General features: G+C 39.8%; 1 protein-coding gene across 14 annotated transcripts in view; it reads left to right on the top strand.

Annotated features, from left to right (window-relative positions):
* The window catches only part of FIG4 (FIG4 phosphoinositide 5-phosphatase), a 157,105-nt gene that overhangs the window by 12,106 nt on the left and 121,349 nt on the right, over window positions 1-23,650 (top strand). For 12 of the 14 annotated variants that reach the window (XR_012158016.1, XR_012158017.1, XM_073336996.1 and 9 more), the window contains 4 exons: window positions 11,780-11,878; window positions 13,881-14,004; window positions 18,898-19,054; window positions 19,992-20,042. Coding sequence is in view for 12 of the 14 variants with exons in the window: in XM_073336996.1 (XP_073193097.1) it covers window positions 11,780-11,878; window positions 13,881-14,004; window positions 18,898-19,054; window positions 19,992-20,042 (431 nt within the window). In the remaining 2 variants the exon portion in view is untranslated. Of the gene's footprint in view, window positions 1-11,779; window positions 11,879-13,880; window positions 14,005-18,126; window positions 18,217-18,897; window positions 19,055-19,991; window positions 20,043-23,650 lie in introns of those variants that run through there. The other 2 variants (XM_073337001.1, XM_073337002.1) reach the window with 2 other exon arrangements.

The following is a 23,650-nucleotide window of genomic DNA, read 5'->3' on the forward strand; positions in this document are numbered from 1 at the left end:
GGTCACCCCTGTTCAAGTCCTTTCTCCCACTCAGGCAGAGAGGGGAATTGAACTTGAGTCTTACATATCAGGTGAGTGCTCTAATCACTGGGCTAAAATTTATAAAGTAGGCTCCTCTGCTGCCTCTCCCTCCCACACTGTATCATATTGTGTGGAGTGAGGCAGGTGTCTAACTCCTTCTGTCAAAAACCGACTTGAACGCTTAAGCTGCTTGACTCTAGGAGAGGGGTGCCTGGGTGTGGATAGAAGAAATAGGTTCCTCCCTTTGGCCTGGATTTAGGCACCTATTGCTGTATGAGGGGCAAGAGGGAGGACACCCCTCTCTTCAGCATCTTCAATAGGCTGTCTTAGGTGGCTCTCCACCTAGCGTAGTAGTGTGATGTTTATGGACCTCATTCTGAAGTGCCTTTCTCTCCCCATTCTTTGTATAGGGAGCCTAGGCACCTAACTCAGGCTTTGTACATCATAGTGTGTTCCTGTGATTTTTCTAAGAGCCTAAAGGTTAGGCTTTGCATTGCTCAGAATCACAGTACCTAAGTTCTTTTTTAGATTAGGGCTTTTCAGAACATGGCTAGCATATGGCACATTTAGTTCTTTCTCTTTTCCTCTTCTCAAGGGGAGATTGTGGGAGGTTTTTTAAATTTTAAATAAATACTATAGTTTTTGCTGTGTGTTCATATTGGCAAAAGCAAGGTTGAAATGGACCTTGAACTTGGAGCTGAATGTGGTGAAGGGTGTAGTGGCTCTTATTTCCTGTGGGAGTTCATTCCAATCTTGGAGTGGTACCTGAATAGGTCTCCTGCATGCACAGGAAGGAAAGAATTTTATATATAAGTGCAAAATATTTTATTAAAAGGTTGTATGGAACTTTAAAAAGTACCTAAAATACAAGTTTGAACAATTAACTAGACACCTAATAGATAGGGGTTGTTGTGAAAGAGTGGGACTTCTTATGACTCACATCCAAGAGCAAAGCCTTGGAAGACACCCATCCCTTTAAGACTGCTGAGATTGGGGAGGCTGCTGAGTTTCTTGCCTCCTAATAATAGGTTCCTGATAAAAGGCTTGGCAGAATGTTTTTTTTTATAATTTTGATAGGTAATATTGATATTTTTAAGCTTTTTTTAAATCGATTTCAGCTTTCACAGTTGAGGGAAATTATGGGAGGGGGTCAGACAATAATCAAGGACACTTTGGTAAGGAGCCTCTGTGTCACAAAAGAGAGGAGCTTTCTTCTGGCTCACTCCAGAGGCCTCACTAAACTTGTGCGGATGGTCTGCCACTCTGTTGCTTCAATGAGGAGGGTCTTGTTCTGTCCCTCAGGTCATTTTCACTTTTTTGATCTTCCTTCCCTGTGCATAGCTACACTGTTTTCCTCTGCTCCTGTTTATAGCTTAGCCAAGCAGCAAAAATAGCGAAGTGTCATAATTCTCTGTTTCTCTTTAGCTATATGTAAATAGCATCTGTGAAACTGATGAGTCTTATTAGTAGGCAATGTTGTTGTAGCCGTGTTAGTCCCAGCATATTAGACTAGGTGAGAGAGACAAGCTTTCGAGCTTATACAGAGCTCTTCTTCAGCTCTTTGCTGCTTGGGCAATCTGTGCAATAGTTGAGTATCTGTCTGCAGACTTGGGAAGACAGCACTGCATTAGTGCACATGTGAAAGGCTGTCTCCACAATTGTAAGAGCGAGAAACATACCCTTATTTTTAGATTAAAAAATGAGGTAGACCCCCACCAGTTGGCAAGGAAAGCTTTCTACTTACCACAGGTAAATAAGCAAGAAGGCTTTTCATGTCTTCCTTAAGATTCCATTAACGTGATTTGAATTGAATATTAATTATGATGCCATATGATGCAGAATCCAGATTTGGATTTTCATTGGGTTTTATTCCTGTAGTTTCTGGGCTGGTACATAGATTTAGATGGTTGGAAGGAAATATACACTGACCACCATTTACAAATCCTAATTTTTATTTAAAAAAATACGTGAGGCTGAGATTTGAAACTTTGAAAAATGGTGGCTGTGTGTGAGCACTGTCTAGGTTTCACAAATATCATCTAACTGGTTAACCGATGGTGGGCTGGTTCAGGGCGTGGTGGTTCGTTTGCTCCCGTGGTGGGCTGGTTCGGGGCGGCAGGGGCTGGGGTCCTGCCAAGGCCGGGATCCCACCTGGTGCGGCCAGCCGCTGGGTTAACGGTTAATGTCCCATTAACGGTAAGCCTAATGCTTACCGGTTAACCTTCTACAGCCCTAATTTTAATAGAAAATCCTAATAGAGTAGATGCTTGTTTGTAGCAACATCTTGTAAGAGCAACTCTGGTTATGAGCTAAATTTCTCCTTGGATCGCTTTCCCTACCATGAATTGTCCAATTGGTAACAGCAACATAGCCACTGCATAAGAGCAACATTTGTGATGTCACATCCTCCATTTACTTGCATCATTTTTTGTGGCAAAAACAGACAAAATGCCAGAAGTCTTTCACTGAAAGAAAAAGTACAGATTATCTGAGACTGTCACTCTGGGGACTACTCAAAACCAAGTTGCAGTCAAGTGGGAGTTGCACAGGTTGACTGTATGTGGAATGTGGAAGCTGAAGGATAAGCTTTTGGCTAAATATGAAGCTGGACAGTTAAACAGCTGCCATAAGAGTGGGCATGAGGGAAAAGCCTCTGATGTTGACGAGGCTCTCTTTATATGGTTCAAGGAGAAGAGAGTGCAGCGAGTACTGCATGCTGGACCTGCAGTCGAGGAAAAAGCCCTTCAGCTTGCTACTTCACTTGGATTGAATGATTTTAAGGCAAGTGACAGTCTGTTTACTAGATGGAAGAAATGCTTCAGCGTTGCTTTCAAAAAAGAGCATGAGGAAAAACCATCGGTGGGCAAGCCAGCAGCTGAGCAGGGGCAGTGCAAAAAGCTTTCTCATATTCTTGAAAGGTTTTCCTCAGATGACATCTACAATGCTGACGAAACAGGATTTTATCTGAAAGGGTTCTGTGCTAGAGGATGTAGAAAAAAATGAAAAGCTAGAAGGAGGGAAAGCTTCAAAAGACAGGGTAAGCGTGCTCGTTCTGTGCCAACATGGATGGGAGTAACAAATGCCCGCTGTTCATGATCGGGAAGTGAAAAAGATCCAGATGCTTTCTGAAGGATTTCCGTAAACTTTCCCCCTCAATTATGTCAGTTCATCAAATGCCTGGATGACAGGTGAGAGTTTCATCAACTGGCTAAAGAAGTGGGATTGTCAATTTTGCTTGCAGAGCGGTACAATGTGCTTCTTACTGGATAACGTCTCACACCCCACCCAGGAGTGGTTCTCACCAACATTCAGCTTGAATTCCTACCCTCTAACGCGACATCTTTAATGTAACCTATGGATCAAGATATGAGTAAGAACATGAAGGGACATTACCCATCAAAAACTGCAAACCAGATTATTATTATTTTTTGATGCGGACCCCAATGCAGATGTTCAGACAGTGATGAAAACTGTACATTTTCTAGATGGTGTTCACCTTGTTGCTGCAGCATGGCAAGATGTAAAGGCGACAACAATTTCCAGCTGTTTCAGCAAAGGCAAATTTGTTGTGCCAGTGGAAGGTGTGGAAGACAAGGATATTGAAGAGTTTGACCCCCAAATGATGTTCCACTTCCAGACAACATGGAAAAAGAGGATTTAGTAGCTCCTGTGACTATGGATGAGGATTTGCTCAATTTGGAGGACTAGTTGATGAGGAATTAGTGAGCGTTGAAGCTGCTGCAAAGCTAGAGAAATGAGTGTGTGTTGATGAAACATAATCAAGAGAGTGAGGAGGATTTTGATGAAGTTCCACCTGCAAGAAACCCCGAGCTGTTGAAGGCTTTGAATATACTTTAGCATTTTTCACAGCTAGAGGGACGTGGTTACAGGTCTCTTGGGACATTGAATCCCATTTTCAAAACAAAATTGTGACTGAGAAGAAGCAGAGAAAATTAAGTGTTCTTTCACCTGGAATGAGTGAGTTTACCTTAATTTACAAGTTGATACACACTGTATAAATAGAATACACCTTGATGTGGAATAGTACTTTAATTGAGGTTATTATAGCATTATTATTAGTTTGCTTAGCAGACACTCTTATCCAGGGCAACTTACAGTGCATACAAAGTATTACAGTTTAGTGTGAGTACAAAAATTTTTTATAAGTAGGAGCCAGAGGTTGTGTGTGTTGTCATGGTGGCTGTTTGATCTTAAAACATAAAAACAAAACTTGATACTTCTATATGTTAACTCAATTAATACCGCTTTCTTGATACAATATGGTGGTAGACTACAAATGCAGAACAGAGCATATGTTTAAAATGTACAGTACATATGCTAATGTAATACTGTAGCAATAATAATAAACATACATCACATTATTACAGTTCTAAATTGTTAGTGTTCTGTTGCTAATTTGGGTATCAGAAAAAGCATGCTGCCTTTGGTCAGACAAGACTCCCCATAACAGCAACTGCTGCTTAGCAGCAACACAGCAAAAGGTCACCACTATGTTGTTACTAATGAGCATCTACCGTAGTCATAGGGCGTGTCAGAAATAGTTATATCACAGTAAGCTGGACTACATATGAACAAAAAGACAATCCTATTTCATTGAAAACCTTGGAGAATTACTTTGAAAAACCTACACAGGGTTCCTGCAGCTCTTTCTACATTCTTTCACCTTCAGAGCATTGGGGTGATTGCCTTGCAGAAAAGGTAGGACTTGTAGTACCTGTATAGGCAGAGGATTTTTGGAAAACACTGGCACTAACTCTGCAGATTCACGATCCACAGAGCAGAAAAAAAAATCTCTGCACACTCTCTAGCTACCACTAGCAGTATGGCTGACTCATGCATTCTCAACTCTAAGTGTGCTTATGCAATCCTATCCTGTTTGAGAGAGGGGAGGGAGTTTAGTGCAAAAGCTGGGAGGTTAATTTTGGCCTGGTCAGCATTAATTGTTGTGCAGACGTTCCTTTTATTTAAATAGTGTACTTTTTACAGGCCACGTTCTCAAAATTTCCATGGAGCTTCATCTAGAAGCAGCTTGTATAGAAGGGCTTCTTCAGGATCTTGGAAGCATGCACTGTAGCAGCTGAATTTCCGCTATGTTCAAATTTCTTTTCTTTCTACTTATTTTCCTAATCCTTTGGTTCCCTTATGCCATGTAGCACAGGAGAGCAAAGGAATGGAATTTGGCCCAATTTATTTCTGTCAAGTAAATAAAATCTCTTCATATTTATAATGAAAATTGTGTTTTAAGTAATTGAAATTCTTCAGTGGTGATGTTCCAATCTTCTAGGTAATCTGTAGGTAAAATGTGTGGGTTTTTTAAATAATGGTTGTAAAAACACATTTAAAAGCAAGGAAATTGAAAGGTGACACTCAAAGTGTACCATTGAGACTTTTTTCCTCTACAGCATTATAAGTTAACTACTATTGCTTCTAGTTTCAGCAAGCCCATTATCAGCAATAACTATTTCACTGGGGAAACCTAGATCCTAATGACAGAAGTTTAAGGATGACATCTCATTATATCTATTTCTTGATTATGAGTATATACAAGCTGTAAACTACATAGAAAACATGGTCCCTCAAGTCATTTGCACTCTAAATTACAGTACAGTTCAGATGCAATAAGCTCATAAAATTGCTAAGGTATTCTATTTTAATATCCCAAAACAATATCACTGTTGCAAAGCTGTAGTATTAGTGCACATTACTATGTTAAGGTTTTTTAATAAGCACACACGAACTACATGATGATTCAATCTTTATTCTGAAAATTGTGCAGTTTATTTTTAGGTATGTTTCTTTAGAAGAATTTAAAATGCAAAGTATTTACATATTTGTAGTTTCTTGAAAGGATCGCTTCCTGAGCTGATAGGTCAGATTCCATTCCATTCCACACAGAAATTCTCCCTCCTGGGAGAGCATGCAGTGACCACTGGTGGCTGACCCTTTAGCTATCCTCAGGAGTGTTTTCACTGTGCAGTGTTGGTCCTGTGTAAATAACCCTGACTCTGACAGAATTTTTCTTACGTTGGATAGTCCCCCACCAGCTTTTGTGAAGACCATACAATTGAGAAGAATCACCACCCTGGCCTATACTTTCTGTCTCATAGAACTCAGACATTCTGCAGGATTAATGGAAGGGGAAGTATGCTGCTTAATTGCCACTATACTTTATATCCAAATAAACCTGATTTGGCTCCCCTCCATGTGCAGTACCAAAAGGACAGTCTAATCCTATTTTAGCAGTGATTATCGTTATTCTGTTAAGACATTTATCACATGCTCTGAGCTCTGGTTTTCTGGTGTCGAATGCAATATATATCAGCAATCATAAAAATATTTTTTGGATGGAAACATTTTTCCTGAACAATTTTGTTGTTGGCTTGGAGGAGGAAGGTGACCTGACTGCAGGTGACAGCTCCTGTTGTGCTGTCCTAAAGGTCAGTGTTCAGCATGTATGCAAGCAGAGAGATCTCCACAGTGTGCTAAAACATTTCTAGCCCTGAGCCTATGATCCCAAATCAGTTTTCTTACTAAGGTCTCTCAGCACGCAGCCCAGCATGTTCCCCAATCATTTGTTCAATAGAAAGTGTAATTAGCACATCGCTGTTTGTTACCTTCAGAGCTTGTGTGCTGGGACATATGCCATAGGCAGCTACAGATTTCCTATTGCCACAAAATTACAGACATTTTGTATAAGTACTTTAACTTTTTCTGCACACACAACTTTTGCTGTAACTTTTGCAGTTTTAAAAATTAGCAACATTATTACCCAAGCACCTTCAGTTCTTGGGGCTTAGTTGGGCTTTCTGAAACTGGTTATTTTAGAATTATGTACTGCCTTTCTTGGCATCAGAACCAGTACAATTGCTTGCAGAGTATGATTGGATTTAACAAAATCCTACAAGACAAATATGCCAAGGAGAAGCATGCATCTCCTTTTCGTTTTGCATCTATCTTTTTTTTTTTTTTTAAACTGCATTAAGGATTATAGTCTGGAAGGTTTAATACAAAATTAATCTTCAGAATATCCAACTTCTGTCGTGAGTAAGTCTCCCTAGTGGGGATCATAAGCCTTTCCTTCTTTGTACACCAATTTGATTTTAAAATCCCTATCTTTTTATAACTTCAAAATGATCTATTTGCCATTGTTTATTGACTGGACAACAAATATATAAAGAGAGAAAACTTAACTACATGTATACAGGTTTCAGAGTGGTAGCTGTGTTAGTCTGTATCCGCAAAAAGAATGAGTATTACTTGTGGCACCTTAGAGACTAACAAATTTATTTGGGCATAAGCTTTGGTGGGCTAAAACCCACTTCATCGGATGCATGCAGTGGGAAATTCAGTAGGAAGATATATATACACAGTGAACATGAAAAAATGGGTGTTGCCATACCAACTCTAACAAGACCAGTTAAGGTAGGCTATTATCAGCAGGAGAAAAAAAAGCTTTTGTAGTGATAATCAGGATGGCCCATTTCAAACAGTTGACAAGAAGGTGTGAGTAACAGTGGGGGAAAAATTAGTATGGGGAAATAGTTTTTATTTTGTGTAATGACCCATCCACTCCCAGTCTTTATTCAAGCCTAATTTAATGGTGTTTAGTTTGCAAATTAATTCCAGTTCTGCAGTTTCTCTTTGGAGTCTGTTTTTGAAGTTTTTTTGTTGAAGAATTGCAACTTTTAGGTCTGTAATTGAGTGACCAGGGAGCTTGAAGTGTTCTCCGACTGGTTTTCAAATGTTATAATTCTTGACGTCTGATTTGTGTCCATTTATTCTTTTGCGTAGAGACTGTCTGGTTTGGCCAGTGTTCATGGCAGAGGGGCATTGCTGGCATATATCACATTGGTAGATGTGCATGTGAATGAGCCTCTGATAGTGTGGCTGATGTAATTAGGCCCTATGATGGTGTCCCTTGAATAGATATGTGGACAGAGTTGGCAATGGGCTTTGTTGCAAGGATAGGTTCCTGGGTTAGTGTTGTGTGGTGTATGGTTGCTGGTGAGTATTTGCTTTCAGGTTTGGGGGCTGTCTGTAAGTGAGGACTGGCCTGTCTCCCAAGATCTGTGGGAGTGAGGGATTGTCCTTCAGGATAGGTTGTAGATCCTTGATGATGCATTGGAGAGGTTTTTGGTGGCGGCTGAAGGTGATGGGTAGTGGCGTTCTGTTACTTTCTTTGTTGGGCCTGTCCTGGAGTAGGTGACTTCTGGGTATTCTTCTGGGTCTGTCAATCTGTTTCTTCACTTCAGCAGGTGGGTACTGTAGTTTTAAGAATGCTTGATTAGAGATCTTGTGGGTGTTTGTGTCTGTCTGAGGGATTGGAACAAATGCGGTTATATCTTAAAGCTTGGCTGTAGACAATGGAGCGTGTGGTGTGGTTTGGATGAAAGCTGGAGGCATGTAGGTAAGTATAGAGGTCAGTAGGTTTCGGAATAGGGTGGTGTTTATGTGATCATTGCTTATTAGCACTGTAGTGTCCAGAAAGTGGATCTCTTGTGTGGATTGGTCCAGGCTGAAGTTGATGGTGGGGATGGAAATTGTTGAAATCCTGGTGGAATTCCTAAGGGCGTCTTTTCCATGGGTTCAAATGATGAAGATGTCATCAATGTAGTGCAAGTAGAGTAGGGGCGTTAGGGGACGAGAGCTGAGGAAGCGTTGTTCTAAGTCAGCCATAAAAATGTTAGCATACTGTGGCGTCATGCGGGTACCCATAGCAGTGCTGCTGACTGAAGTGAAGAAGTGAAGTGCCCCTCCCTGCCACAGGCCTGAGAACCTGCGCAGTGCTTATTAGGCTGCTATATGGCTGTGCAGCTTAGAGGGAACTTAGATACCAACCTAATTTCATAGTGTGGACCAGGCCAGACCCCCAAAGATTTAGTGAGTTCCATGTGCTACCTTGGGTAAAACTTAACAAATTGAGATCATCACATCAATAGTTAGATCTCTAGCTCTGTGCAAAAACGAGCAAACAGAACCCTTAAAACTTGTTAAAAATGGCAGGTTTTTTCAGGGCTTATATCTCTGGAAACCCTGGCTCATGGGACTCATACTTTGGGTCACTAAATCTATCCTCCACCCTCCAGAGGCACACCACATTACTAAGAAATCGGACTAAGCATGTCCATTTTAGAGGACTTAAAAAGGTCGACCTTTTAAAATGTGGTGACATTACCCTAACTGCAGTGGTGCTGTCATGCCACTGTAATCACCCATGATGTGCTAGACACTTCACAGCAAAGAAAGATATTATAGTTGCTTCAAAGAACTTACATTCTAAATTTTACAGGTGTGGGTGATACGGAATAGGGAGTTAAGGGGCATTGAGAATAAGAGTTGGAAGCATTAAGATCACATGGTTGGTCAGTCTAGGTAAGAGTGTGTCTTGGTGGTTCTGTGGTTTTTGTTGTGTGTGTTGTATATAAAAATTAGAGTAAAGATATAAGGTGACTAAAATTGATTTACTTGCAGTGTGGAAGTTGTGGAATTGAGTTTTCAAGGGAGATTTAAATGAGGAGTGTGTGTTATAGCTTGGTGGACCATTGTAATCCTAATTGTAAAGAACCACATGCACGCATACTATGGCACAGTTCTGTAAGTGGAAACCCTTTTGCAGAGAACCATGCGATATACGTGTAATACCTAGGTACTAGGATACCAGCTGGAGTTTTTTGCGGGGAGTAGAGAATGCTGAATAGGGCTTTAAATTCTATTAATTTCAATTTAAATATTTTGTCTTAAATTTGTGCTTGTTTTTTCAAAAATGAGCTTTTTGTTCATCTTCACTTTTTCGCTCGTATGAATTCTGATACTCAGGCACTGTGTAAATCTTGTTGCTGATCCCCCTCACACATCTTAAATCCATGTGACCGTTCAAGTTAAGAGCAAGGCTGAGTACAGCCACATGTTTTCCTACTAGGCTGAGCATTATTAAAGGCTACACCCTGTTGTGTTTAGGACAGTACTGAGGGAAGGAATTAGCAAAACAAAAGCTTCCTACAGCAAGCCAGTCCTGTAATCTGCACTTACTGTTAATTACCCTAAATGTAGAAGATAATTCAATTTTAGTTTACCGTTTTGTCACGTAATGAGTACAGTGCAAATGTTCACTTTCTTTTCACATTTCGCTTAAGAGGTAGAAATACAAATAGCCTTGTTTTTAAAAATGCAGTTATTTCTTATCAGTACTGTTAAAATTAAATTCTTAATTATTTGTTTTTGGATTAAGATTTGAAATTTTGGTATATCTCTCACTTTGTAATGTTTAGATCCTGGCAAATAGTCGGGCATTTTTTAATGAGTCCCTATAATTTTTGAGCATAGTATGTAGAATGTTCTTAAATATAGATGTTTTTTTACCAGTGAAATCTATCCATCAGAATATTTGTGTTGCCTGACTGAAACTTCTCTTATATATTTTCACTTGATCCTCCCCAAGGAATCAGTGTTTCTAGTTTGATCTTGGATACGTAGTTGTCCATCTTTTACAATGATCTTCCCTCCAAGTCTGCCATCAGAATCAGATCTTAAAAATGCTCCTCATTATTTAAATTAGCTATCATCCGTGGTGAGTGTTCAGCATGTACCAATGATGTGAAGAAATTCTTCTTGTGGTAAAGACTGAATAATGTTTTAATCAATCTGTGGGCTGGGGTGAGAGGGTATAAACTGGAGTCATGTATTATCAGTACACTGTATAACTGCAATTGATATGAAAGGAAGTTTTTATGCAAAGGTGTAGTTTGGCCTTCAATAATTAACTTAAGGCACCCTACTCCTGCAAGGAGCTCCCCAGGGACAGATCCTTGCACTTGTGAAGTTCCTTGCAGGATCAAGGCCTAACCTCTCAGTAACTCTTATGTCCAGAGTCACTAAATTGAAAAAATGGATAACAAGATCAGACATCAGTATTATTGCCCTTTATTTCTTTCTCTCCATCTCCTTCAGTTTCTCTTTTTGCATTTTCCCCTTTCTCTGTCTCTATTTTGGTCTCTGAGTTTCTCTTGTCTTTCCTCTCTCTCCCGTCCTGCCTCCCTCTTGACACTCTGACCTCCATGTATATCAGTCAAACAGTTTAGGTTCTTATACCTTTCCTGTTATGATGGTGTTGGAGCTGGTGTTCTCTGTCTACAAAGAAGCAGAAATGCTTTAGATGTGGAAGACTACAGAGGGAAGTTGACTAGCATTCTAGTTAGTTTTCTCTCATCACTTCTTCCACATTTAAAGTACTTCATGGAGAGACAGATACTGTTTCCATTAAGCTCTTTAAACTGGGAGGCTATTGGAAAAAACAACTGACTTCCTTAGGACTGTTCACCAACTTCATCTTGTAGCCTTGCCACTAAAGCATGTGAGCAGGCTACTTGAAGACTTTTCAGAGAGTTCAGTGATGGCTAAATGGGCAGAGGGGACTCTTTTCTGTAAATTGCATTTTCCTTTTCCACACAGCTGCCAGTTTTTCTTTCCCCAGATTTAAATTGGTTTTCTTCCCTCTGTGGTGTGAGGTGGAGAGTTGAGGGGCTTTTTAAGTGTCGGGGATCGATTAGAATCGTCATGAAACACGTACAAAATGTACCTGAAATGCTGATGGCTAAAACAATACCATTTACAAATGTATCTGATGTAATTAAGATAGAGCTAATCTACAGCTATATAATGCTATTGTTAATATGTTTATAGTTTTGCGGGGTTTTCTTTCTTGTACAATATATTCTTTTTTTTTTTTTTTAAAACCTAGCGGTATTTTCTTGTTGGGAGTAATCATGCAGAGACCAAGTATCGTGTTTTGAAAATTGATCGCACTGAACCAACAGATTTAGTTATAATTGATGATAAGGTAAGTTCAGAACAGCTGAAAAATGTACTCATGATGCTATCAGTTTCACATGTGTGATTTGTTTTCTACATAAATGGCAGCCAAACTTTTCTCTTAGTACAAATGCGTAACTCTGTTACATCATACTTCCATGACACTCCGTTTCTGTTAGCTGTGCAGTTTGTTAGCTATGATCTCCTAATGTCAAGTAATAGATGTGAGTTTTGTCTTACGTTCAGCTGTGTCATTCTGAAATGCAAAATGAACTCGCTTAACTACTGCTTACCTAAATGCTTGAAGTTGGTTTGAAATCACTTACACAGCTGAAGCAAGATGAGCAACAGACAACAAAGCTTGGTACTGTACAGAATAGAGTAAGACATGGTGCCTGCCCCAAGGATTTTATGGTGTAATGCCTAGCACGTCAAAGATTTACACACCTACTTAACTTCATAAACATGTGCAATTACTTCCTTACTTTTACTTCAGGGGGAATACTGATGTGTATAAAGTTATGGATATGCATATGTTTTTGGAGGATGAGGGCATGAGGCATCAATCCTGCAAAGAGATCTGCCTGCACTGGGTACTGTACCATTCCACTCAGTGGAATTCTAAGAAATTCACAGTCCATTTTGGTTAATTTCATGGTCATAGGATTTTAAAAATCATAAATTTCATGATTTCAGATATTTAAATTTGAAATTTCATGGTGTTGTAATGGTAGGGATCCTGACCCAAAAAGAAGTTGGGGGTGGGAGGGAGGATTGCAAGTTTATTGTTGTGGGAGGTTGTGTTACTCCTACCTCCTACTTCTGTGCTCCTGCTGGTGGTGACACGGCCTTCAAAGTTGAGCGACCTGAAAGCGGTGGCTACTGGCCGGGAGCCCAGCTCTGAAGGCAGAGCCACCACCACCAACAGCAGCAAAGAAGTAAGGATGGCATGGTGTGGTATTGCTACCCTTACTTCTGCACTGTTGCCTTCAGAGCTGGGCCCTTGGTCCGCAGTTGTCACTCTCCAGCTGCCCAGTTCTGAAGGCAGCAGTGCAGAAGTAAGAGTGACATGCTATGATATTGCCACCCTTACTTCTGTGCTGCTGCTGGTAGGGCGCTACCTTCAGAGCTAGGCACCTGGCCAACAGCAGCCACTCTCCGTCCACCAACTCTGAAGGCAGCGCAGAAGTAAGGGTGGCAATACTAAAATAACCCAATAACGACCATCCCCAGCAACTCCCTTTTGGGTCAAGGCCCCCAGTTTGAGAAATGCTGGTCTCCCCCATTAAATTTGTATAGTATAGGGTAAAAACACAAAAGATGAGATTTCATGTCAGGAGACCAGATTTCACGGTCTGTGACACATTTTTCATGGCCCTGAATTTGGTTGGGCCCTGGACAAGTGTCCACATAGACCCTAGTTCTACAAAATAATTTGTTTAAGAAGACAATTACTGAAAACTGTTAAAGTACAGAAAATACAAGGCGACCACATGGTTGGATGTATTGCAGGGCAGAAGGATTTTTCTCCATTCCAATGAAAAAAAGTCCTAGCACTTCAATAAATGGAGATTAATGCCGATAGATTTTGTTAGAAATGAGGAGACAAATTAGGATAAGAAAATTATTAAATTATCAGATACAATTATTTAATTTATTTGAATAAGACTAAAAATGTAACTTAATAACAAATATACTTTTTATTAAATGAGCAATTTTTCTTTTAAAGGAAATTTAAAAAATAATTTTAAACAATCACTGTGGTGGACTAGGTACTGGCTATCTTATAGACTGTTTGATCTTGGACTCAAGCTTGACAGTGGAGATCAGGTCCCAAAAATACAATTTTGCTTTGTAATCTTGACCACATATGTTATGAAATTGAGAGCCAATAAACAATGGAAGCCATGATGTTCTCTTTAGTCACTTTTCAAAACAGAACTATGCAATTAAATAAACTCCACTATTCTGTGATGTAAAGTAACAATGATAACCAAAAGAATAAGTTCAATATGCATTTCTATTTTCAGCATGTGTACACGCAACAAGAGGTGAGGGAACTTCTTGGCCGCCTAGATCTGGGAAATAGAACAAAGATTGGACAGAAGGGCTCCTCTGGGTTATCTCGAGCGGTCTCTGCTTTCGGTGTTGTAGGTAATCCCCTTGTTTCTTTGATGGTATTTTTTTTAGGAAAGTATAACTCGGAGCACAAGTGGTAATTGCAGTACTTTTCACCAGTCAGGATATTATCCACTCTACACAGAGATCATGTAGCAAAGTAACAAAGTACACTTTTTTGCACTTTTTACAGTGACTTTATAGGTGTTGCTTGTATCACACTTACACAGGCATGAGCAGTCAGTGGGAGAGCTGGATTTAAAATGTCAAGTCCATATGTCATTTGATCTCAACAGCATTCCAACCAGGAATGAATCAGCATTTAAGCAGCACTGGAATTTGGTCCTTACTTTAGTCTGCCAGAGCCTGAATCTTGATTTCACGGTATGCTGTTAGACTCATCTCTCCACCCTGGCCTGCCTCCCTCCCCTTGCCCAAAAGCATCTGAGTTCACTTTCCAATATTTTATTAGAAGATGTCCTAAATGAATATTAGAAAGTGTGCTGCAACAGTCCACCAGGTTTGAAGGTGATTAATTTGTATCAATATGCTCCTCAACATCTGAATTCAAGGCTGCAGAGAAAGTAGAGATTATGACTACTTTGAAGACCACTGTAAAGAAAGATTGAAACATGGCATAGCACTGCATTGCTGCAAGAGGATCATTTACTGAGGTTTCATTACATTTGTCTGTCTTGTTTGCTTTAATATCCCCATATTAATAGGAAATGCCAAGTTAAACTGGAAAATTCGGAACTCTCCTTTGTTTAGAAGTTATGAGCAGTGTTCATTCTTTGTAAGAGGAATGAGAGCAGAATCACAGAAGCGTAGGACTGGAAGGGACTTCGGGAGGTCACCTAGTCCAGTCCCCTGCACTCATGGCAGGACTAAATATTATTGAGACCATCTCTGACAGGTGTTTGTCTAACCTGCTCTTAAAATCTCCAATGATGGAGATTCCACAACCTCCAAAAGCAAATTATTCCGGTGCTTAACTACCCTGACAGTTGGACATTATGAAAAACTTCCCAACCTAAACCTTACTACAATTTAAGCCCATTGCTTCTTGTCCTATCCTGAGAGGTTAACAAGAATAGTTTACCTTCCTCCTCCTTGTAATAACCCTATTTCCTCATGTTAAGTATCCTCACACCTTCATGTCAACTGTCCAAAATGGGCCATCTTGATTATCACTTCAAAAGTTTTTTCCCCCTTCTGATAATAGCTCCTCTTAATTCATTAGCCTCTTACAGTTGGTATGGGTACTTCCACCTTTTCATGTTCTCTGTATGTATAAATATCTTATTACTATATGTTCCATTCTATGCATCCAATGAAGTGGGCTGTAGCCCACTAAAGCTTATGCGCAAATAAATTTGTTAGTCTCTAAGGTGCCACAAGTACTCCTGTTCCTTTATGTACTAACTGTCATGTTCCCTGTCGGTCTTCTTTTCTCCAGACAGAATTCTGCTAATGATCTCAGTAAATACCTTGCTGATGCCCCAAAATTCAGGAATCTATTGGACCATTTATATTATCCAAGTGTGATGTGATAGTCCATTCAGTTGGACAGTGACCTTGTTTACTCAGAATTCTGCAACATGCCTTGGTTATTCATATAAATACACATTTTTCATCATAGGAAAGTTGGAACTGCCATAGCTAGTCAGACTAGTGGTTCATTTAGTCTGGTATATTGTTTCCAGATGCTTTTGAAGAATAACACACACACATTCTTCCAATCCATGCACAGATGTTACTTATCTCATCCCTTAAAGCATAAGGTTTATATTTCTTATTTTTATAGTCCTTATTTCTCACTTCAGGCCATTGATTTTCTCTCTTTTTAAATTGTAAGTTTTGTGAAAATGGTAACTGTAAAAATTTAGTTCATGCATAAAAATGCAACTTGTTTGGCAGATTGTATAACAGAGAATTTAAAAAAAAAATCAAAGGCTAACTTCTGATTTACATACTGGTGAGGAGGTTTTTTTGAAAACTAGTGAGTGTGTGCTCCGAACATATTTAGGCATTCAAGTCTCTGAAACAGGTTTACCGAACAGCAGGAAGGTTCAGTGTTCTGGAGGAATTCTAAGTAATTTCTCTCAGATTTCTGAAGATGCCATAATAGTATACTTTAAAAAATAAAGCTGTTTGATAAAGCATATCAGACATTTAAGATGTATATTTGATGTGATATTTTTGTTGAGCAAAAATTGAATGAAAGCCATATCCTAGCCTCTCACCGATCCACATAAGTGACACCTTTCCATGACCTTTCGCTCTTAGTGGAACCACATAGGAGTTCTTCACCTGGCTCCTGGAAAGCGGTGTGGAGTACCTTTCCAAATTCCAGCTTCTGGGAAAGAGAATTTATTGACCCTACCTAATTTTCTATAACCCCCTCTTGCGGTTGGGACTGGGACAGGCAATATCCAGGAAGCTGGGAAGGAGAGAGGCTCTATTTACCACTGCTTATGGCTTATTCTAGGAGAATAACACTCTGATGCTCAAATGAGAAAATATGATTTTAGTCCATTCTCCAATCACTTTGCAAAGCAGGTAGAGCATGTGGATGCCAATCAGTACCCATGTTTAGGGGTAGGCCAAGTTCTAGTTTACTATTTAAAAAAAAAATTGCAGAAACCCTTTATGTCAGTGTAACCTATCATTTAAATCAGCTTCTGTACCAGATGACTGGAGAATAACTAATGTGATGACAATTCTTAAAAAAGGCTCCAGAGGTGATCCTGGCAATTACAGGCCGGTAAGCCCAACTTCGGTCCCAGGCAAATTGTAATTATAGTAAAGGACAGAATTGTCAGACACGCATTTGAACACGATTTGTTGGGGAAGAGTAAAGGGAAATCATGCCTCACCAATTGAATAGAATTCTTTGGGGGGGATCAACACACATGTGGACAAAAGTGATCCCGTAGATATAGTGTACTTGGACTTTCAGAAAGCCTTTGACAAGGTCCCTCACCAAAGGCTCTTAAGCCAAGTAAGCAGTCATGGGATAAGAAGGAAGGCCCTCTCATGCATCAGTAACTGGTTAAAAGATAGGAAACAGAGGGTAGGAATGGTCAGTTTTCAGAATGGAGAGAGGGAAATAGCGGTGTCCCCCACGGATCTATATTGGGACCAGGACAACATTGTTCAACATATTCATAAATGATCTGGAAAAAGGGATAAACAACAAAGTGGCAAAGTTTGCAGATGATACAAAATTACTCAAGATAAGTTCAAGGCAAACTGAGAAGAGTTTCAAAGGGATCTCTCAAAACTGGCTGACTGGGCAACAAAATGGCAGATGAAATTCAATGTTGATAAATGCAAACTAATGTACGTTGGAAAACATAATCCCAACTATACCTACAAAATGATGGGGTCTGAATTAGCTGTTACTACTCAGAGAATTTGGACTCATGGTGGATAGTTCTCTGAAAACATCCACTCAGTGTGCAGCAGAAGTCAAAAAAGCTAAGATGATGTTAGGAACCATTAGGAAAGAGAGATTAGACAGTAAATATCATAATGCCGCTATATAAATCCATGGTACTCCTCCAACTTGAAAACTGTGTGCAGTTCTGGTCACCTCATCTCAAAAAATACATATTTTAAAAGGGGAAAAGGTACAGAGAAGAGCAACAAAAATGATTAAGGGTAGGAACAGCTTCTGTATGAGGAGAGATTAAAAAGATTAGGACTTTTCATCTTGGAAAAGAGACGACTAAAGAGAAATATTATAGAGATCTATAAAATCATGAATTATATGTAGAAAGAGAATACGGAAGTGTTATTTACCCCTTCACATAACAAGAACCAGGGGTCACCCAATGAAATTAATAGGCATTGGGTTTAAAACAAACAAAAGGAATTACTTCTTCACAGAACACATTGTCAACCTGTGGAACTCCTTGCCAGTGGCTGTTTGTGAAGTCCAAAGCTGAAACTGGGTTCAAAAAAGAATTAGATCAATTCATGGATGGTAGGTCCATCAATGGCTATTAGCCAAGATGGTCAGGGATGCAACCTCCCTCCTGCCCTGCTCCGTGTCCCTAGTCTGACTGCCTGTTGCTGGGACTGGATGATGGGATTGATTAATTACTGTGTTCTTTTCGTTCCCTTTGAAACAAATGTCTTGGCCACTGTCAGAAGACAGGATACTGGTCTGAGCTGGTATGGCCATTCTTATGTAGGGACCTGACTAGAAGGCCAGAAATTGGATCTCTGATCAAAAACTAGGTAGGTGACAATAACACAAAAAATAGTTTGCTGAATCCCTCACTCCAGTACTTACAGAATACCAGAAGAACTTCAGCTGCCATTTAGCAATCAGAATCCAGTAGCCTAGTGTAGATGCCTCAGAAAATGTTTCTTACGGTGTTAGGTCGGGGTCCTTTTCCTGTGGAGGTCAGAGCAGTTTTTTCAAAAATGGGCTAATATGGTAGAAGTGGGAGGAAATGTGGAGGCAAGGATGGTTGTAGTTGGCCCCTCTGCCCCTTTATTATTGCTGATGCAGCTTCTTTTCTGGGCTATCTTTTTGCTGCTGCTCAACTGCAGCAGCGAGGAGAGAGCCCTAGGGGGTTCCCTCTCAGAAGTCAGTCAGCAGGGATCAGGGCTTATTCCTGATACCAAGAAGTAGGGTCCGGGCCTCCCAGATCCCCTTCATTCTCCCCACCCTCAAGCAATTGACTCTTTTGGGGCTGAAGCTGATTTGGATGCTCACTTTTTTAACGGAGTGAGAGTTGGATAAATGTGAGTCCTGCAGTGCTTAAAAAAAGAGCTTTCAAATGTTTATAAAAATTTAATATTGTGCAAAGTACTGAAATAGTAGCTGATATTGTCCTTCTAAACGTTGTATCTGACTAAATCAACTCATGACAAATGGGTTCTTATTTCTTGTGTTTCTTCAATTTTGAACAGGTTTTGTTAGATTTTTAGAAGGCTACTACATTGTGTTAATAACAAAAAGGAGAAAGATGGCAGATATTGGAGGGCATGCAATATACAAAATAGAAGATACAAATATGATCTACATTCCAAATGACTCTGTACGAGTCACTCATCCTGATGAAGCAAGGTAAATGGTGGTGGTAGACTGTGCTTTTACATAGCTTTTTTAAGCACTGAGGAAATATTGCAAACTAAGGTTCATAGACTCCTATTAATTATATATGCCAGAGGGGAGCCATTTGTTGAACATTGAGCTTGTTTCTCCAGTACTTTATACTAGCTTTATGCTGAAGTGACATTGGCTTAAATGGAGACAGACTGGTGTAATCAAATGGACAATCATGATGCAAGTTCAACTGAGTCTACCCAGAGGGGAAATGCAGCTGTGTCATGCTCCTTCGTAGCTTCTGCCAACATCTCTAGGTTATTTATATGTCAGAGCTACAACTAAAGAAGTGTGTGTGGCGTGGATGATTGTCAGAAACCATCCACTCCATGTTAGTTCATTCAACGCTAATGCTATTAACATGCTGCTTAATATACTAGTTGTCTGAGTAGCATTAGGTCCCCTGTGATCCCCATGTAAACCTCACTGGAAAGGGTCACTTGCACTCCATCAAAAAGGTGGCATGGGTGGGGAGAAGATTAAGTGGCACAATGCCATCAAAACCAGCTGGAGTGTTGGTGTTTAAGGATGCAGGGCAGGTGCAGACTTGAGGCAGGGAGCATTATGCACTTATCAAGGTTCAGTGAAACTGGCTTCTCATAAACTGAGCTTGTTTTCTGGTGAGTACTCCCATGATTTTTCATGCAGGAAGGAATGTGGCCCTCTGAGATTAGTAATCATGAATAATTGATAAAATTGAATGATTGATAAAATACTGCAAAATTCAGAATTGTAGTAATAAAGACCGGGAACATCTGATGACAATGAGTAGACTTTTGCATATCTTGATCAGGGTGTTCCTCAAACTGATTATTCAGTGTCTCACTTTATACATGTTGAAGAGAAGTTGCTGTTTCAGAATAATTTCCCCCCCCCTTGTCTGTGTTACTCTATTTAGATATCTACGAATATTTCAAAATGTGGACCTGTCTAGCAATTTTTATTTTAGGTAAGTGTTTAACAATAGTTATTGATTATTATCTCAATTTTTAGGAAATATCTTAAAATCTTGGCTTTAATTTTGTCAGTAGCTTAGCACAGTTTTGTATAGTCGGATTTCAAGTTTTACCTGGAAGTGTCTTGAAATTGATAATGTTAAAGGTGATTAATGGAATGATTTGTTTTAAAACTCTTCATTGTTTGATTGTTTAGATGCACAAATGATTTTTCTTTTCAAATTTAGTTTTGTTTTATGGTGACAGCCTTAAAGACCAAAGCGCTCTCTTTAGCCACAGAAAAGGAACAATATGGTCTGCAAAAGCTTTCCACGCTGACATACTAATATCCCACAACTCTTCCATGACTTTGTTTGCATCCAATACAGACTGATAGGCAGACTTTTCCCTTCCCCTTATATAGTAAAACATATGGCAACAAATGAAGAGCCAAGGATTTTCATGCTTTCCAGAGAGAGGGCAGAATTCTTTTCCTCTCACCATCATCTTCACACGAATCAGATGAGAGGGGAGACTCCTATTCAGTTTTTACTTTTCATAGTATTTTTCGTTCTTAATCTTGTTTTTCAGAAATAAAGCTTTTTTTCAGTTTAGGAGTAAAGAAAAGAGAGGTACCATGCGGAGAGGTACTACAGGCCTTGTATCTGGGGGTGTCTGGTTCTTATTAGATCATTCCATATACCCCTTCATTTGACCCACATTTAGTGCTACTTCATTTTGCTGTGTCTAGTCCTAGCTGCTCCTAGATATGAGAGAAATTCTGGAGTAGCAGAAAAGCAGGGAAGAGATAATGGTACAGTCAGCCAGCTGTTTGAGGACTAGAGAAGGGTGTTGCAGAAAACAAAGCAAAGAGGGTGTGTGTATATGATGAGATCTCAGGAGTACAACCTGTAACTGTGGGACTGCTGTGCCCCCTTAATTCTCCAGCCTGGGTTCTCTCTCACAATGCTTTGTCAGTGACAAGCAACAAACCCCTCCAGGCACTGTTATCACTCAGCGGCACATGCAGAGGCACACCCAGCTAAGTTGCATGAATACTCTCATGAACTATACACAGGGAAACACCAGCAGATCTCCCAGTCCCCCATCCTGGCACCCCATAAGTATACCGTCTTGCGCAGCTTAAGACCTTCTCTTGAACAGTGCAAACTTATTAATTAGTTAGTTAATTAATTAATCATGCACCTCATAAAAGGAAAGTGGACATGCACCAATCTTTGTAACCTGAGCAGATTCCCCAAGCAGTTCAGACAAATTCACTAGTTAAGATAAAACATTAAAATAAGTTTGACTACAGAAAGATAGATTTGAAGTGATTATAAGTGGTAAGAATAAAAGATCAAAGATGGTTACCAAAGAAAATAAAAAGTTAGCACGCAGTCTAAATCGTAAATCTTATTACACTAAGCAATATTTGGATCAAGCAGTTTTTCTCACCCCACTGGGTGCTGCAGGGAGGTTACAGTCCTTGATACACACACTTTCCCTTTAAGCCTGGGACCAGTCTCCTCAGTTCAAGTCTGTCTTCCCAGCATTCTTCTTGTAATCAGCATAGGTGGGGGAGGAGAAAGGTAAAAGAATGATGCCACTGTCCCTTATTTTATACCGTCAGTCCATGTGCCTGCAAAATACTAGCCCAGACATTTCCTGGTGGGCATTGCTGAGTCAGAGTTGAGCAATGCCCAGTGTGCGATGCTTGCACAACTCTCTTACAGAATTGCAAATCCCTTGTTTACAAGTCCCTGCTGGTCAATGGCTGGTGGTGATCCCTCAACACCCGCCCAGGTGTTGGTCTCCTCCTTTGTTGTTGTCACTGGAGAACCAGCTGTGGGCGACTCCCAAACTCTCAACATATTTCAATAACCATACAGCAAAATCTCATAACTTCATACTCTCATTTTGATGGAACAATAGGTTTCAGCAGATCATGACCTTTCCTATGATATCTTACATGGCATGCTTTGTATGAAATATCACAACCATCTATGAATGATGAGTATGGGGGTTACAGATTGCTGCTTTGAGGTACAGTGTCAGTGTGTATTTTACATCCTCCCGTCATTTTAAAAAGATTTACGTTAGTTTTTCAGAGCTGAGTTTTTATAAAGGAGAAATATGCCACAGGTTCATGTAACGTGTTTCACAATATGACATGGGAAAGGTTGTTCACAATGTAAAAAAACAAAAAGCTCTTTTTTGACAGTTATGTTCACAATTGCATTATTTGCCACCCCCCACCCTGAAATGCACTCCTCCCTCAATATTTTCATTAATGTCTGAAGGTTATTAGTGTCAGACCATGTTCTTGGTCTCATCCTTTTGTAGCAAAATTGTTCTAGCTTTATGAAAATAGCTATTCTGGTATTGTTACCCTAATCCAAAGCAAAGTGCTGATGGTTCAGAGCAGTGGTTCTCACCCGTGGGCCACTTGCAGCCCAATTAGCACACAGCAGCAGCACATAGCTGCAGCCCACTTGACATCTTTAGGGCCATACAGGTAGTATATATATTGTGTGGATGTGACTCAGTTAACACAGAGAGAGCTGCAGATGTGGCCCACAATGGTAAATAGGTTGAGAACCACTGGTTCAGAATCACTGCAACACATTAGTTTTCTGTGTGTACTGGTAAACTTTGTTGAGAATCTTGACCAGAATGCCTCAATCATTAGAAAGCTAGCTGCTGTAAAGAGAAAATTGGTATAACTTCAGTTCCAATGCACAAGGAGCTGAAGGCAAAGTGGAAGAACACTCCAGGTAGAACGTGTAGAAGAATATCACTAAAATTGCCTATAAAAAAGGCAAAAAGGGAGGTTTGCAGCTATAAGAGCTATCAGGCTGTGCTTTTTGGTGGGGAAAAACAGATACATACGCGAGAGCTGGTTAGCAACACCAACTTCTTGAAATCAGTATGCCAAAGATTAAAACAAAAGTGTATGTTTTAATTCATTCTTTAGTTGTAATTAATTAATAACTAAAACTCACTGGCAGACCTCGGATCCTAAAACCTCCAGTGTCATCTAAAACAGGTAGCGTAGGTTTTTGTTTCAATCCCACTGGTTGTATTTCTGCTTTAGAAGTATTTGCAACTTGGTTTGAAGTCCCTCTCAAAAAGGGAAATCTAGTGGCTTAAAAAATTACTTTGTTCTCCTTAAAATAGGACTATAATTAAATATGGAATGCTTTCACTTTAAGCATCTGATATGGGTCCTGTGACTTTTTAGCATTGTGGGACTGAAAGCTTTTTGCTAATTTCTCAGCAATCACCATCTTGAACTTGGTTGGTAGAACTTATTTCCTACATTTGCTTTTGAAGTGTTAGCTTTGTTTTATCTTTAGGAACATAGGAATTGCCATACCTAATCGGAGCAGTAGTCCATCTAATTCAGTCTCATGTTTCCAGCAAAAAGAAAAGGAGTACTTGTGGCACCTTAGAGACTAACAGATTTATTTGAGCATAAGCTTTTGTGAGCTACGGCAAGAAGGTGTGAGTAACAGTAGGGGGGAAAATTAGCATGGGGAAATTATTTTTTTATTTTGTGTAATGACCCATCCAATCCCAGCCTTTACTCAGGCAAACTATTTCCCCATGCTAATTTTCC

This window comes from Lepidochelys kempii, chromosome 3, assembly GCF_965140265.1.
Source record: "Lepidochelys kempii isolate rLepKem1 chromosome 3, rLepKem1.hap2, whole genome shotgun sequence".
In the NCBI taxonomy this organism is placed as follows: Eukaryota; Metazoa; Chordata; order Testudines; family Cheloniidae; genus Lepidochelys; species Lepidochelys kempii.